At 42.3% G+C, this 17,675-nt stretch overlaps 1 protein-coding gene across 1 annotated transcript in view; it reads right to left on the bottom strand.

Moving 5' to 3' along the window:
• LOC140489132 (glycogen [starch] synthase, muscle-like) overlaps window positions 1-17,675 on the bottom strand; it is a 92,584-nt gene that overhangs the window by 43,522 nt on the left and 31,387 nt on the right. The window contains exon 10 of the mRNA XM_072588367.1: window positions 9,003-9,081. Coding sequence (XP_072444468.1) covers window positions 9,003-9,081 — 79 coding nt within the window. The remainder of the gene's footprint in view (window positions 1-9,002; window positions 9,082-17,675) is intronic.

Genomic DNA, 17,675 nt, shown 5'->3' with positions numbered 1-17,675 from the left:
AGACCATGAATGGACAGACAATACAACAAGCCATCGACATTAGACAGTGACAAACACAGAAAATGAAAAATTAAGACCTGCAGAAAAAACTAGACAAACTTACACAAAATAATAACACAGAAGCATAGATTTTAAAAAAAACTTATCTGACCGACCCTTAACAGACAGTGCAAAAAGCAGTCTTAGTAAGAGGATTAAAATAAAACCTCCAGGATTCAGACAAGAATGATTTTTTAGCAGCATTAGAAACAACATTGAAAGACAACCAACTCACAGAGGAAACCCAACAAAGCATCAGATGGACAGTCAAACGAACATTAAGCAGGAAAAAGGAAGCTGAAAAATGTGTTGCTGGAAAAGCACAGGTCAGGCAGCATCCAAGGAGCAGGAGAATCGACGTTTTGGGCATAAGCCCTTCTTCGGGAAGATTCCTGAAGAAGGGCTTATGCCCGAAATGTCGATTCTCCTGTTTCTTGGATGCTGCCTGACCTGCTGCGCTCTTCCAGCAACACATCTTTCAGCTCTGATCTCCAGCATCTGCTGTCCTCACTTTTTCCGCAGGAAAAAGAAAGGAAACACACACAACACACAAGAAAGGAAAGCAAACACACTGACTTGGATGCCATTTACAACCCCCTGGGAAAAGGAACAGATGATGTCACCACAGGAAATGACATCACCAATCCAAGGAAACCCAAACATATAAACAGAAAATGGGTTACACCACCAGTGCTTCATTCGGAGGCTCACTGATGCTGTTACCTAGTATGGTTTCAAAACATCTAAAAATAAACCTTTCAGCTCAGCAAGCAAGCCTACATCCATTCTTCAATGCCTTTCACCTTTGCTCCCTCTAAAATTTTTAACTACTTCATCAATGACCTTCCTTCCATCACAAGGTCAAAAGTGGGGATGTTCTCTGATGATTGCACAACGTTCAGCAGCACTCACAACTCCTCAGATACTGAAGCAACCCATGCCCAAATGCAGCAAGTCTTGGTCTATATCCAGACTTGGACTAACCAATGGTAAGTAGCATTCATATCACACAAATACCAACTGCAACTAGAATGAATGTAACCAGAGCCCAAAAAACAATCAGAAGCATTACCAGCAGTGAAGCCCACAACATGTCTGGTGTGACCACTGACCAGAAACTGAACTGGACTAGCCATATAAACACTGTGGTCATAAAACCAGGTAAGAATGTAGGAATCCTGCAGAAGATAACTCACCTCCCGATTCCTCAAATCTGTCCACCATCTACAAGTCAGAATGAGCATGATGGAATACACCCCATTTGCCTGGAAGAGTGCAGCTCCAAAACCACTCAGAAGGCTGAATGCCATCCAGGATTAAGTAGCCCATTTGATTGGCACCAGATCCACTCCTTCCACCTTGACGTTTAGTAGCAACAGATTATATCACCTCCAAGAAGCATTGCAGAAATTCACCAAAGATCTTCAGACAACACCTTCCAAACCCACAACCACTTTCATCGAGAAGGATAGGGCAGCAGGTACATGGGAACACCATCCCCTGCAGGTTCCCCTCCAAGACACTCACCATCCTGACTTGGAAATATATCACTATTCCTTCACTGCTTGTGAGTCTATGAATTGCAAGGGCTGAGGAAAGCAGCTCACCATCACCATTATCTCAAGGTCATTTATTAGAGACAAGCAATAAATACTGACCAGCCAGTGACACCCACATCCATGAAGGAGTAATAAATAAATGTTGATGCAAGTTTCACATCATTTTAATCACATACGAAATCAAGTCAAGTGCTTTGTTTTCTTTTTTTAAATCTGCTTTACTACTTTTTGTGATTTACACACACATTCTTATTGATTTCTTTTTTTCTGTAAACCACATATTTATTTGCTAAGGAGTTAAATGATCTTTTCATTCTTTCTTTAAAATGCACTGAGCTCACCAATTACACAACCATCCAACAGGTTTGTGCCTACCTTCTTGAATTTTATCACTTCAGGAGCAGGAGCCGGACATGTGGTCCTTCGAAACCCACTCTGCCATTCAATGAGATCATGGCTGATCTTTTTGTGATCTCAGCTCCACCTACCCGCGCTCTCACAATAATCTTTATTTCCTTCACTGTTCAAAAAATTACCTGTGTTAGTTTTAAATTATTCAATGAGGAAGCCTCAACTACTTCACTGAGCATGAAATTCCATAGATTCACAACTACCGGATGAAGACATTTCTTCTCAATTCCATCCTAAATCTGCTCCCCCTAATTTTGAGGCTATGCCCTCTTGTCCTAGTTTCACACGCCAGTGGAAATATCCTCTCAACATCTGTCTTATCTGTTCCCTTCATAATTTTATGTTTCTATAAGATCCTCCATCATTCTTCTAAATTCAAATGAATATAATCCCAGTCTCCCATCACAAACCAAACCACTCAACTCCAGAAATCAACCCTGTGAACCTCCTCAAGTACGGAGACCAAAACTGCACGCAATATTCTAGGTGTGGCCTCACCTGCACCTTTTATAGCTGCAACATAACCTCCCTGATTTTAAACTCAATCCCTTTAGTAATGAAGGACAACAATCCATTTGCCTTCCTAATTACCTGTTGTACCTGTGGACGAACCTTCCGTAATTCATGCTCAAAGACACCCAGGGCCCTCTGCATAGCAGCATGCTGCAACTTTTTAACCGTTCAAGTAATAGTCCTTTTTACTGTTATTCCTAATGAAATGGATGACTTTACATTTATTAACATTGTACTCCACCTGCCAGACTACTTTGCCAATTAACTTAAACTATCTATGTCCCTTTGCAAAATTTCACAGACCTCTGCATACTTTGCTCTACCACTCATCTTAGAACATAGAACATAGAACTATACAGCACAGAACAGGCCCTTCGGCCTACGATGTTGTGCCGAACTTCTAACCTAGATTAAGCACCCATCCATGTACCTATCCAAATGCCGCTTAAAGGTCGCCAATGATTCTGACTCTACCACTCCCCCGGGCAGCGCATTCCATGCCCCCACCACTCTCTGGGTAAAGAACCCACCCCTGACATCTCCCCTACACCTTCCACCCTTCACCTTAAATTTATGTCCCCTTGTAACACTCTGTTGTACCCGGGGAAAAAGTTTCTGACTGTCTACTCTATCTATTCCTCTGATCATCTTATAAACCTCTATCAAGTCACCCCTCATCCTTCGCCGTTCCAACGAGAAAAGGCCGAGAACTCTCAACCTATCCTCGTACGACCTATTCTCCATTCCAGGCAACATCCTGGTAAATCTTCTCTGCACCCTCTCCAAAGCTTCCATATCTTTCCTAAAGTGAGGCGACCAGAACTGCACACAGTACTCCAAATGTGGCCTAATCAAAGTCCTGTACAGCTGCAACATCACGACTCTTGAATTCAATCCCTCTGCTAATGAACGATAATACACCATAGGCCTTCTTACAAACTCTATCCACCTGAGTGGCAACTTTCAAAGATCAATGTACATAGACCCCAAGATCCCTCTGTTCCTCCACCTGACTAAGAACCCTACCATTAACCCTGTATTCCGCATTCTTATTTGTTCTTCCAAAATGGACAACCTCACACTTGGCAGGGTTGAACTCCATCTGCCACTCCTCAGCCCAGCTCTGCATCATATCTAAGTCCCTTTGCAAACGACAAATGCCCTCCTCACTGTCCACAACTCCACCTATCTTCGTATCATCTGCAAATTTACTGACCCACCCTTCGACTCCCTCATCCAAGTCATTAATAAAAATTACAAACAGCAGAGGACCCAGAACTGATCCCTGTGGAACTCCACTTGTAACTGGGCTCCAGGCTGAATATTTTATGTTTCTATAACAGCATTTGCAAACTTTGACACACTATACATGGTCCCCAACTCTCAATTATCTATGTAAATTGTGAATAATTGCAGTCCCAACACTGATCCCTGAGGCACACCACTCGTCTCTGATTGCCAACTCATTTATCCCCACTCTTTGCTTCCTGTTAGTTAGGCAATCCTTGATCCATGCTAATATATTGCCCATAACACCTTTTATCTTTACCTTATGCAGCAGCCTTTTGTGTGGCACCTTGTCAAATGCCTTTTGTAAATCTCAATATCCCAAATCTACTGGGTCCCCATTGTCCACTGTGCTCGTAATGTCTTTATAGAACTCCAGTAGATTATTTAAGCATGACCTGCCTTTCATGAACCTATGCTCTGTCTACCCAATGAGATATTTTCTATCTAGATGCCTTCCTATTTCTTCCTTGATAATAAACCTAAGCATTTTCCCCACAAAGAAGTTAAGCTAACTGGTCTATAATTCCCCATTTTTTGTCTACCTCTCTTTTTAAACAGTGGCATCACTGTTGTTTTCCAATCTACTGGGACTGCCCCAGAGTTCAGTGAATTTACCACCAGTACATTTGCTATTTCTCCCACTATCCCACAATCTCTTTTGGAATACCTGAGATGCATTCCATCATGGCCAGGAGATTTGTCTACCCTTAGCTCCATTAGCTTTCCCAATGCTTACTCTTCCGTGATGATTGTTTCCAAGTCCTCACCCACCTTTGTCTCATTGTCCATGACTGGCATGTTATTCATGTCCTCCACGGTGAAGACCAACACCAAATACCTGTTCAATGCCTTGGCCATTTCCTCACATCCCATTACTAAGTTCCCCTTCTCATCCTCTAAGGGACCAATGTTGCTTTAGTCACCCTTTTCATTTTATGTATTTATAGAAACTTTTGCTGTCTGTCTTTGTATTCTGAGCTAGTTATTCTCATAATCTATCTTACGTTTCTTTATAGCATTTTTCCTGGTTTGCTGTTGACCTTTAAAGCTTTCCCAATCTTCTAGTTTCCCACTAATCTTGGCCACTTTGTATGCCTTCTCTTTCAATTTGATATCCTCCCTTATTGCCTTAGACACCCAGGGCAGGTTACCCCCTTTTCCTACAGTCCTTCCTTTTCACTGTACCCTAACCCTATTGGTCATGTTAAATTGCCCATAGTGTTAGGTAATACAGAGGGAAATGGGTCTGGATGGGTTACTCGTCAGAAGGTCAGTGTGGATTGGTTGGGCTGAAGGGCCTGTTTCCACACTGTAGGGAATCTAATCTAATCAAAATTTTTGCTGACCACTTTGAAAAATTGCTTTGAAAGTCCTCCACTGTTCATCAACTGTCCCACCATAAAGTTTTTGCTTCCAGTCTCTACTTTAGCCAATTCCTCCCTCATCCTATTAGAGGATCCTTTGTTCAAACACAGGACCCTGGTATTGGATTTTATCACACTTTTCACCTATATTGTAAATTCAACCATACTGTGATTGCCCTTTCCAAGAGGATCTTTAACTATGAGGTCATTAATTATTCCTGTCTCATTACACAGGACCAGATCTAGGATAGCTTGCTCCCTCCTCGGTTCCATTACATACTGTTCAAGAAAACTACCACAAATACATTCAATGAACCCCTCCTCAAGGCTACCCTGAGCCACCTGGTTCAACCAACCGACATGTAAATTAAAATCTCCCATGATAATTCCCATGCCATTTTTACATTTGTTAATTCTTTGGTTATTGCCCTCCCCAATGTCATATTATTATCACACCTTCTTTTTAAGCCACATTTTCTAATTGGGTGTCATCCACAAATTTTGAATTGAATTTACATGACTCCAAATTGTGCATGTAAATGGTGCACAATTTCCATCATTTTCATCTACTTAATTGTTGATCCAAGTTTAAAACCAGCTGACTATCATACTGCTCCCTCACCTCCACACAGAGCCATACAGCACAGAAACAGACCCTCCGGTCCAACTAGTCCATGCTGAACATAATCCCAAACTAAATTAGTCCCACCTGTCTGCTCCTGGGCCATATCCCTTGAAACCTTTCCTTTGCATGTACTTATCCTACATGTTATGCTGTTACTCACTAGTCAACGACACAATACCTTTCATTCTTGGAAGGGATGTGGGGATTTCTGTTGAGGCTGGCATCTGTTGCTCAATTGCCCTTGAATTGATTGAAATGTCCTACAAAGCCAAACGGCAGTTAAGAGTCAACTACATTGAAACAAGTCTGGAGGCCCACGTAGGCCAGACTGGGATAGATGATGTTTCCTTCCATAAAGGATATTGGTAAAGCAGACTTTTTTAAAAATAACAATCACCATTAGATTCAATTTTAATTCCAATATTTCATTTGATTCAAATTTCATTTCTGCCAAAGTGGAATTTAAACTCATATCTCAAGAACAATAGTCTGGGGTCCTGGATTACTAGCCCAGTGACATAATCACTGCGCTACCTCAATTGAAGGCTTTTTTTGGAAATCCAGATTTATGACATTTAATGCAGTCCCTTTATCTATCCTTTATGTTACATCTTCAAAGAAATTGATAGAGTTTGTCAAGCATAGCTTCATGACTTTTCCCATTTGGAATCTCACCTAACTTCATTATATTTTCAGAATTCATTCTTTTCTTTGAAATTAACACCCCCAGGTCAAATTTCCATTACCCTTCCATTACACTTAAGTCTATATCTTTCTGGACTGGTTTTACTTCCCTTATACACCGATGTCCCCGTTTCTCTATCTTCATATCCAACATTTAAAATGCTGTTCGAAAATTACAATTGTCAGAAAACCTGACCTCTTTCCCCTGAGGAGATCTGAGCTCAAAACAGTAAGCACAGGAATTAAGATGCTATTCTCAACTGATCCCACAGGATGGCATAAGTAAACATTGAGCACATACAGAAGCCAAATCCATTGCATCACTTTTAAAATCTGGCCTTCCCTGTTCTCTGGACAAACATTCTTCTCTTTCAAACCAGGGAGTAATCCAGCACGGTGTCAGTCCTGAGAGTGCTAGAGTATTAGACATTACAATATATATTGCTCCCCTAACTTCTTTTCACATATTATGTGTATTTATCTAGTGTCATTCTTGGAACATAGAAAAGCACAGCACAGAACAGGCCCTTTGGCCCACAATGTTTTGCCAAAGTTTAATCCTAATGTAAAATATAGTAACTTAACCTATGCACCCCTCAACTCACTGCTCTCCATGTGCATGTCCAGCAGTCGCTCAAATGTCCCTAATGACTCTGCTTCCATCACCACCGCTGGCAACGCATTCCATGCATTCACAACTCTCTGTGTAAAGAACCTACCTCTGACGTCTCCTTTATACCTTCCTCCTAATATCTTCAAACTGACTCCTCGAACCAGTCAATGCTGCACTGGGGAAAAATCTCTGGCTATTGACATTATCTATTCCTCTCATTATTTTGTACACCTCGATCAGGTCTCCTCTCTTCCTTCTTCTCTCCAGAGAGAAAAGTCCAAGCTTATTCAACCTTTCTTCATAAGACAAACCCTCCAGGCAGCATCCTGGTAAACCTTCTTTGCACCCTCTCCAAAGCCTCTGTATCTTTCCTATTGTAGGGCGACCAGAACTGGACACAATATTCCAAGTGTGGCCTCACCAGGGACTTGTAGAGCTGCAGCAAAACCTCACAGCTCTTAAACTCGATCCCCCTGTTAATGAAAGCCAAAACACCATATGCTTTCTGAACAACCCTATCCACTTGGTTGGCAACTTGAAGGATCTATGTACTTGCACATCCAGATCCCTCTGTTCCTCCACACTTCCAAGAATCCTATCTTTAATCCTATATTCAGCATTTGAATTTGACTTTCCAAAATGTATCACTTCGCATTTATCCAGGTGAACTCCATCTACCATTTCTCAGCCCAGTTCTGCATCCTGTCTATATCACGCTGCAGCCTGCAGTAGCCCCCTATACTACCAACGACACCCCCAACCTTTGTGTCATCTGCAAATTTACTAACCCACCCCTCAACCAAGTAATTTATAAAAACTACAAAGAGCAGAGGCCCAAGAACAGAGCCCTGTGGGACCCCACTCAACACTGATATCCAGGCAGAATACTTTCCATCTACAACTACTCTCTGCCTTCTGTCAGCCAGCCAATTCTGAATCCAGACAGCCAAATCTCCCTGTATCCCATACTTCCTGACTTTATGAATGAGCCTACCATGGGGAACCCTATCAAATGCCTTGCTGAAGTCCAGATGCACCACATCCACTGCTCAACCGTCGTTGACGTGTCTTGACACCTCACGATCATACTACATTCCAAAGTGTTCTACAGTCAACAAAATCACTAAAATGGAAATTACAGCAGTCAATTTATACGCAGAAGCTCCCACAAACAGTAATGTGATAATGACTAGACAAATTTTTTTTTTTGAAAAGTCAGTGTCAGGATATATATCAGTTAGGACTGTATACGATTCCCGTTATCTTTGAAATAGTGCCACTGGCTTTTTTTTAAAATAATAAACTGACAAATTACAGCAATCCATTGGACCATATGCTTTTTGTTCTCCAAATTTAATCATCAATTTTCTCCTCCCTTTCTCTCTTTAAATGTTTTCGCATCTTCTTTTGATCTTATCTTATAATGTCATGTTCACAATGTTGGCCTACCTGATAAATACAGAACAAAGTAAATGTTCAATATTTCTTAAATTAAATTATTTGTGAATTTATCATGAGTAGCCTTTCTCTGGCTTATCCTAATTTTGTTAAAGATGGTACTGCAGAAAACCTTTCCACTTCTGGCCTTCCTTTTTTTTTCTAACCTTTTTGTGTTTCCTTTAATATCTTTGTCTGATATTCTAGTGTTGTATTCTTTCACAGAACAAATTAGAGTTCTTTCAAGGAGCATGCACACACACAGCTGTTGAACAACTTGTTCTGCACCAGGTCACTCCCTAATTCTAATCCACATGTCATGAAACACAATTAAACAACATTTAGGGACACACAGAGTACATACATTACACTTAATCTGCTATCACAGTACTGCTTCACCCAGGTAATAAGTCAGTGACAAGATAGACCTGACTTCCTCTCCCAACGTGTAAACTGATCTTTCTCACCTGGGTAGACAGCAGGGCTCGCTTCATCATGACAAAATCCTCCTGGTCAATCATTTGTTTTGCTTCGGGTAGCTCTCCACTGCACTCAAACAAAAATGAAAAGCGAAGCTAAGCTATATATTGTGACATTAAAACCTCAGTTCCCCATTCAGCATTGTCCTGGCAGTATTCAGCAATTTGTTGTTGCCCTGCTGTTCATCATAGATTCTAACTCTCTACAGAAGAGAATGCCAAAACCTAATGAGCTATCAGCTCCATTCATGTATTGCACCCAATCAAAACTTTCATATATTCATATATTTAAGCAGCTAATTCAGCTTGCTTCCACATTTGTGTTAAAGTGAACATGAGATATCAAAACACCGTAGTAGGTTATAAAAATAACTTGTACTCATATAGTGCCCATTATACAGAAAAACTCAAAAGATGCTTCAGATACAAAAACGACAGGGCTGAAAGAATAGAAATCAGGAGCAATGACTGAAAGATGGGAGCATAAAAGGTTTTTTTTTAAAGGGGGAAAGGAAGGTAAAGAGGCAGATATAAGGAAAGAATTACAGACCTTTGGGCTCAAATGGCTTTAAGGGTAGAGAATATGTGGGCGGCACGGTGGCACAGTGGTTAGCACTGCTGCCTCACAGCGCTGGAGACCCGGGTTCAATTCCCACCTCAGGCAACTGACTGTGTGGAGTTTGCACGTTCTCCCCGTGTCTGCATGGGTTTCCTCCGGGTGCTCCGGTTTCCTCCCACAGTCCAAAGATGTGCAGGTCAGGTGAATTGGCCATGTTAAATTGCCCGTAGTGTTAGGTATGGGGTCGATGTAGATGTAGGGGTATGGGTGGGTTGCGCTTCGGCGGGGCGGTGTGGACTTGTTGGGCCGAAGGGCCTGTTTCCACACTGTAAGTAATCTAATCTAATCTAATCTAATCTAATCTAATCTAATCTAATACACCAGATGGGCATTACGTAATTGTTGACTTGCCAGAGGTATCAAGGTTGGAGGTTGAAGGAGAGTGATAACCTATGTTGACCAGCAAACACAGAAGGTGCATAAAGTCTGGTACAAAATGTACTACAAGGATGAGACAAGATCTTTGAAGCTCAGAGGCTGGAAAGTCTGTGCATTATTTTTCACTTCAGCACAGTGAACTTGCAAGTTACAGTCCCATACAGTAATATATTGAACTAACTTGGTTTGGCCCTCAAAACCATTCCTATTCATGTACCCAGCCTGTGCCTTTTAAATGTTGTAATTGTACCAGCCTCCACCACCTCCTCTAGCAGCTCATTTCAAACATACAACACCCTCTATGTGAAAAGCTACCCCTCAGGTCCCTTTTAAATCTTTCCCCTCAGAATCCCTACAGTGTGGAAACAGGCCCTTCAGCCCAGCAAGTCCACACCTACCCTCCCAAAGAGTAATCCACCAAGACCCTATATTTTCCCCTGACTAATGCACCTAACCTACACATCCCTGAACACTATGGACAATTTAGCATGGCCAATTCACCTAACCTGCACATCTTTAGATTGTGGGAGGAAACCAGAGCACCCAGAGGAAACCCACACAGACACAGGAAGAATGTGCAATCGCAACACAGACAATCGCCCGAGGCAGGAATTGAACTCGGGTCCCTGGCGCTGAGAGGTAGCAATGTTAACCACTGAGCCACCATGCTGCCCTCTTACCTTAAACCTACGTCTTGTAGTTTTGGACTTACTTACCCTAAGAAAAAGACCTGGTCTATTTACCCTATTCAATCCCCTCATGATTGTATAAATCTCTATCAGGTCACCACTCAGTCTCTGACAATCCAGGAACAACATCCTTCCAATAGAATGGCAACAAGAATTGTACACAGTATTCCAAATAATAGGCCTAACCATTGTCCTGTACAGCCATAACATGACAACCCAACTCCTACACTCAATGCTATGACCAATGACATACCTGACCAATGACACCGTCCTGCCTACCTGTGGCTCCAATTTCAAGAAACAATGCACCTGCACCCCAAGATCTCTTTGCTTAGCAACACTGCCCAGGGCCCTACTACTAACTGTATAATTTCTGCCCTGGTTTGCCTTACCAAGATGCAATAACTCACATTTATCAAAAATTAAACTTCATCTGCCACTCCTCAACCCATTATCTCATCTGACTGTTTTACTTGGAGATAATCTTCTTCACTGTCCCCTAGGAGAAAGTGAGGACTGCAGATGCTGGAGATCAGAGTCAAAAAGTGTGGCACTGGAAAAGTACAGCAGATCAGGCAGCATCCGAGGAGTAGGAGAATCGATGTTTCGAGCATAAACTCTTCATCAAGAATGTGGGATGCACCATAGGGGCTGAGCGATAAATGGGAGGGAGGTGGGGCTGGGGGAAAGGTAGCTAGGAATGTGATAAGTAGCTGAAGGTGGGGTGGGTGATGGTGATAGGTTGGAGTTGAGGGTGGAGTGGATAGGTGGGAAGGAAGATGGACAGGTAGGACAGTTCAAGAGGGTGGTGCCAAGTTAGAGGCTTGGATCTGGAATAAGGTGAGGGGTGGGGTGATGAGGAAACTGGTGAAATTGGCATTGATTCCATGTGGTTGGAATGTCCCAAGACAGAAGGTGAGGTTTTCTTCTTCCAGTCATCAGGTGGCTAGGATTTAGCACTGGAGGAGGCCCAGAACTTGCATGCCTTTGGCGGAGTGGGATCCAAATTGTGATGGTCTGAATGTATCCTGGAGTCCATATTTGACCAACCGGTTGCACAGGCAGACACTGAGGCAGGAGATGTGACTGTGGTAGTGGGTCTGCTTCTGAGCATGGCTGAAGAGCTTCAGGGCAGAGGAGAAGACCTGGGGGAGGTGCAGTGAGAGACATACCCACTGAGATCCTTGTAGAGAAGACTGTCTCATTACACCTATTCGGTGTACTCTGCAAATGTCCTTTTGAAGCTGTTCTTGATATTTTTGGGAGAGATCATTTCTGGTTTTTGGGCTCCTTTTGGTTTTCAGTGGCTCCCTTTTCCTTCTCCCAAATGCCTTTATTCAGTTGTGCCCTCAGCTGAAGAAATTCCTCATTCCAGATCTAAAGGGTTATCCCTTCACTCTGAGGTTCTGTTCTCCCGTCCTAGTTTCTCCTAGTCATGGAAACATCTTCTCCACAGCCACTCGATCCAGGTTTCTCAGTATTCTGTAAGTTTCAATCAGAACCGCTCCCCCCCACCCCCCACCCCCACCCCAACCTTCTAAACTCCACTGAGTACAGACCAAGTTCTCATATGATAAGCCTTCATCAGCAGGATCATTCTTGTAAACCTCCTCCGGACCCCCTTCAACGCCAGCACATCTTTCCATAGATATGGGGCTCAAAACTGCTCACAATATTCCAAATGCAGTCTGACTAGAGCCTTATACAGCCTCAGCAGTATGTTACTTCCTGCTCTTGTATTTGAGCTCTCTCGAAATGAATGCTAACATTGCATTAGCCTTCCTAACTGCTAACAGAACCTGAAGGTTTATCTTAAGAGAAACCTGAACTAGGACTCCCAAGTTCTTTTGCACTTTAGATTTCCAAACCCATTTTACGTTTAGAAAATAGTCTATGCCTCTATGATTCCAAAGTGCATAATCTCACACTTTCCCACATTGTATATCACTTGCCATTTCTTTGCCCACTCTCCTAGCCTGTCCAAGTCCTTTTGTAGCCTATCCACTTCCTCAACATTACCTATCCCTCCATCTATCTTTGCATCATTTATAAACTTGGCAAAAACATTCTCAGTTCCTTCATCCAGATCATTAATGTAAACCCAGCACTCTAAACTCCTACCAACAACTAAGGTCAGGCTAACGTTTCTTGCATTCACTCACAGGATGAGGGCATTTCTGGCTAGGCCATCATTTGTGGCAATCCCTACTTGCCCAGAGGACAGTTAAGTCACCACATTGCTGTGGGTCGGGAGTCACATGTAGGCCAGACAAAGTAAGGATGGCAGTTTCCTTCCCTAAAGGATAGTGGCCTATAAATTCCTGTCTTCTGCATCCCTCCCTTCTTAAACAGGGGTGTTACATTAGCTATTTTCCAGTCCTTTGAGACTCTTGCTGACGCCAAATATTCCTAAAAGATCACCATCAGTGCCTATCCAATTGCCTCAGCTATTTCTTTCAGAACTCTGGGATGTAGTCCATCTGGTCTGGGTGATTTCTCCATTATCAGATCTTTCAATTTCCCCAGAATCTTCTCCTTCATGATGGTCTCTACATTCACCTCTGCTCTTGACTCTCTTGAAGGTCTGGTCTGCTGCCCATGTCTTCCACTGTGAAAACTGGTGCAAAGTACCTATTCAGTGTTGTTCCCCATTACTATTTTTCCAGCCTCGTTTACCTGTGGTCCAAAGTCCACTTTTGCCTTTCTTACATTTTATATATCTAAAAAAAACCTTGTGCAACCTTATTTTACATTTCTAGCCAGCTTGTCCTCATATTTCATCTTCTCCACTACGGCTTTTTTTTAAAAAATTCTCCTCTACTGGTTTTTAGAGGCTTCCCAATCCTCTGGCTTTCCATTAATCTTCACCACATTGTATGCTTTTTCTTTTGCTTTTATGCTGCCCTTGACTTCTCTTGTCAGCCATGGTTGCCTTGTCCTCCCCTTAGTAAGTTTCTTCTTCTTTGGGATGAATTTCTGCTGTGCCTCCCAAATTACCCCCAGAAACTCCTGCCATTCCTCCTCTACTATCTTCCCTGCTCGGTCCCCCTTCCAATCAGTTCTGGCTAGCTCCTCCCTCAGCTCTTTGCAGTTACTTTTACTCAATTGGTTACATCTGATTCAAGCTTCTCCCTCTTAAAATGCAGGGTGAATTCAATCATATTATAGTCACTGCCCCCCAGGGGCTCCTTCGCCTCTGTCTAATTAAACATCACCAAATCCAGAATTGCCTGATACCTAATGAGCTTTACCACAAGCTTGTCCAAAACAACCATCTCATATACATTCTACAAATCCCTTTTCTTTGGATCTGCAATCAACCAGGTTTTCCCAGTCCACCTGCATATTGAAGTCCAACCAAGAGTGTAATCGTGCCTTTCTTATGCCTTTTCTATCTGCTGATTTATTTTCTGCCCCACAACATGACCATATTAAATGAATATTAAAATTAAATAATAAATACTTACCTTACAAGCCAGCAGCCTACATTTCAGTAGCAGGAATCAAGGGAGTGCGAGCTGCAGGCAGTTGGGAAGGAAAGTTAGAATGTTAAATACTTACCTCATAAATCAGCAGAGCAAAGGCTGAACAGGAGCAGAAATAGCCATGGTGACTGCTGGATAAGTTAACTAATATATTTGTGCAGTGGCTAAACCCGAAACACTGCATTGTTTTCCACATGTAGGGTCTCACACTTGTCCTCCTCCTCTAACCAAAAAAAGACTGTGTGAAGGTAAGGATTTTTAAAAATCTCTTTTGGCAATTTAGAGCAGAGGGATGGAAGCTACGGCAGTTGCATGTGTCACCATTCGTGTCCCTGCTGACTTGACCTGCAAGAACTGGAACCAACTCCAGCTCCTCAGAGACCGCGTTAGGGAACTAGAGCTGGAACTGGATGAACTTGTGATCATTTGGGACAGGGGTGAGGAACCTGCAGCCTTAAGGCCATTGTGTGTAGCCTTTTGAATGAATCTAAATTTTGCAGAACAAATCTTTTATTTTTTATTAATATGTTTTTTCGTCCTTTATTATTTTTATTTTAATCTTAAAATGAATGTATTTAAAATACCAGAGAGTAAAAGAAAATTCAACGAAATAATCCCCACTTATTGCTGCGAATCTACATTCTCCTACTTAACCACAATAAAGACGCCCTTAAGGTCACAAATGATGAATACTCATCCAGAGGATCAGCTAAAACTGCAGACCTCCATGCTGCAACCAAATATTCAAATGCTTTCCTACAAAAAGCAGTCACAACAAAGTCATTAAAAGGTTAGTTAACTTTAGAATTAACTTTTTTTTTCTTTTTCTTAGTTAGTACATAGTAGTTAGATTTTTACAAAATAATGTGAATTTTGAAGAATATATAATTGAAGTTTCTTGGCTGCGGCCTTATTAGATTACAACTAACATAATGCAGCCTTCCAACATGAAAAGGTTCCCCATCTCTGATTTGGGAGGTATAGGGGGCAATTAGAGAGGAGTTATAGGGAGGTAGTCACACCTAAGTTACAAGATAAACATAGCTGGGTGATCGTCAGGAGAGGGAAAGGAAATAGGTAAATCAGTGCAAGGATCCCCTGTGGCCATTTCCCTCAATAATAAGTATACCACTTTGGATACTGTTGTCGAGGGTGACATACCAGCGGAAAGCCACAGTGGCCAGGTATCTGGCACTGAGGCTGGCTCTGTGGCTCAGAAGGGAAGTGAGGAGAATAGGACAGCAACAGTGATAGGAGATACAATGGTTAGAGGAACAGACAGGAGATTCTGTGGTCGCCAACAAGACTCCTGGATGGTATGTTGCCTCCCTAGGTGCCTCTGACTGAGTCTACAGGATTCTTAAGGGGGAGGGAGAGCAGCCAGAAGTCATGATACACATCGGTACCAATGACATAGGTAGGGAAAGGGATGAGGACCTGAAAAGTCAATATAGGGAGTTAGGTTGGAAGCTAAAAGGCAGAATGAACAGTGCAGTAACCTCCAGATTGCTATGGATTGTTCTATGACCATTTTTGTAGGCCTGTACATAATGCCCTTTGCAGTTCCTTAACATTACCCACACACATTCTACCCCTTCCGACTCTATATCGCTTCTTGCTATCAATGGAATTTCATTTCTTACTACAACATCATACCTGCCAAGTTCAATCTGCGTTACAAGCTCAGTTACCTTGTTCTGCATACTCTGTACATTTAATCACAACACTCAGTCCTGCCTTGCCTGTTTACCTCACCCCCCCCCACCATTAGTTGTCCCTTTACCTACTGTAATGAGATTACTGACCCTTTCCATAATCACTGGACACTTTAATAACCTTCTCTGAGCATCCCCTTTTAAACTTATTCTATAAGTTTCCATACCAGTGAACCCAACCACCATTATTTAATTTAAAGCTCTATCCACAATGATTCATCAAGAGTCTGGTCCTATCAAGGTTCAGGTGGCACCCATCCCATTGGAATAGCTCCCTCCATCTCCAGTCCTGGTGTTAATCTCCCATGAATTCTAACCTGCTTCTCCTAAACCAAGAACTAGGAACACAACAATATAACACAGGAAACAGACCCTTTGACCCTCCAAGCCTGTGACTTTCCATACTAAAACTGTCTTCATTTACAGGATCTGTATCCCTCTAGTCCCTTCCTATTCATGTATTTGTCCAGGTGCTTCTTGAATGCTGCTATTGTGTCTGCTTCAACCATCTCCACTGACAACGCATTTCAGGCACTCATCACCCTCTGTATGAAAAACTTCCCTCACATATCTCTTTTAAACTTCTACCCTCGCACCTTGAGCCTGTGTTCCCCTTGTAACTGACCCTCCACCCTGGGAAAAAACCTCATCCCCTCCACTCTATCCATGCCATTCACAATCTTATAAACTTCTTTTAGGTCGCCCCTCAACCTCCAGCATTCCAGTGAAAACAAACCCAGTTTAGCCAATCTATCTTCATGGCTAAAATCCCTCATACCATACAACTAAACCTTTTCTGTGCCCTCTTCAAAGCATCCACATCCTTCAGGTAATGTGGTGACCAGAACTGTACACAATATATTCCAAGTGTGGCCTAACTATAAAGCTGCAGCACAATTTGTCTATCCTTAACCTGAATGCCCCTTCCTAAGAAGGCAAGCATGCAATAGGCCTCTTTTACTATGTGTATCAATCTGTGCTGCCATCTTCAGTGGACCTACACACCCAGATCTCTCCGCATATGAATACTCCTAAAGCTTCTGCCATTCACTAAATAATTTCCACTTGTACTTGACATTCCAAAAGGCATCACCTCACATTTAGCCATTTTTTTGCCATGACTCTAATTGATCAATATCCTGCTGTATCCTCTTGACATTCCTCCTCATTTTTTGCAACTCCAACAATCTTCGTATCATCTGCAAACTTACTAATTAGACCAGCTATGGTTTCCTCCAAATCATTTATGTAGATCACAACAGCACAGGTGCCAATACTGATCCCTGAGGAGCATCACTAGTCACAGCTCTCCATTCCAAAAAGCATCCTTCCCCCGCTACCCTCTGTCTCCTGTGACTAAGCCAGTTCTGTATCCATCTTGCCAGCTCACCCTGATACCATGTGACTTCACCTTTTGTACCAGTCTGCATGAGGGACCTTGTCAAAGTCTTTACTGAAGTCCAAGTAGCCAACATCAGCTACTTTTCTCTCATAGTCTTTGTCACCTCCTCAAAAAACTACATCAGGTCAGTGAGGCATGACCTCCCATGATGTCTATCTTTAGTAAGTCTATTTGCTTCTAAATGCGTATAGATCTTGTCCCTGAGAATCTTTTCCAATAATTTCTCTACCACCGACATGAGTCTCACAGGCCTTGAATTTCCAAGATTATGTCATTACCCTTCTGAAACAATGGGACAACATTGGCTATTCTCCAGTCCTCTGGGACTTCACCTGTGGTCAAAGAAGATGCAAGGATATCTGTCGAAGATCTG

The sequence above is a fragment of the Chiloscyllium punctatum genome, chromosome 18 (genome assembly GCF_047496795.1).
Source record: "Chiloscyllium punctatum isolate Juve2018m chromosome 18, sChiPun1.3, whole genome shotgun sequence".
Taxonomy (NCBI): domain Eukaryota; kingdom Metazoa; phylum Chordata; class Chondrichthyes; order Orectolobiformes; family Hemiscylliidae; genus Chiloscyllium; species Chiloscyllium punctatum.
The sequence above is the reverse complement of the archived record's forward strand: the minus strand, read 5'-3'. Positions and strand labels throughout refer to the sequence as shown.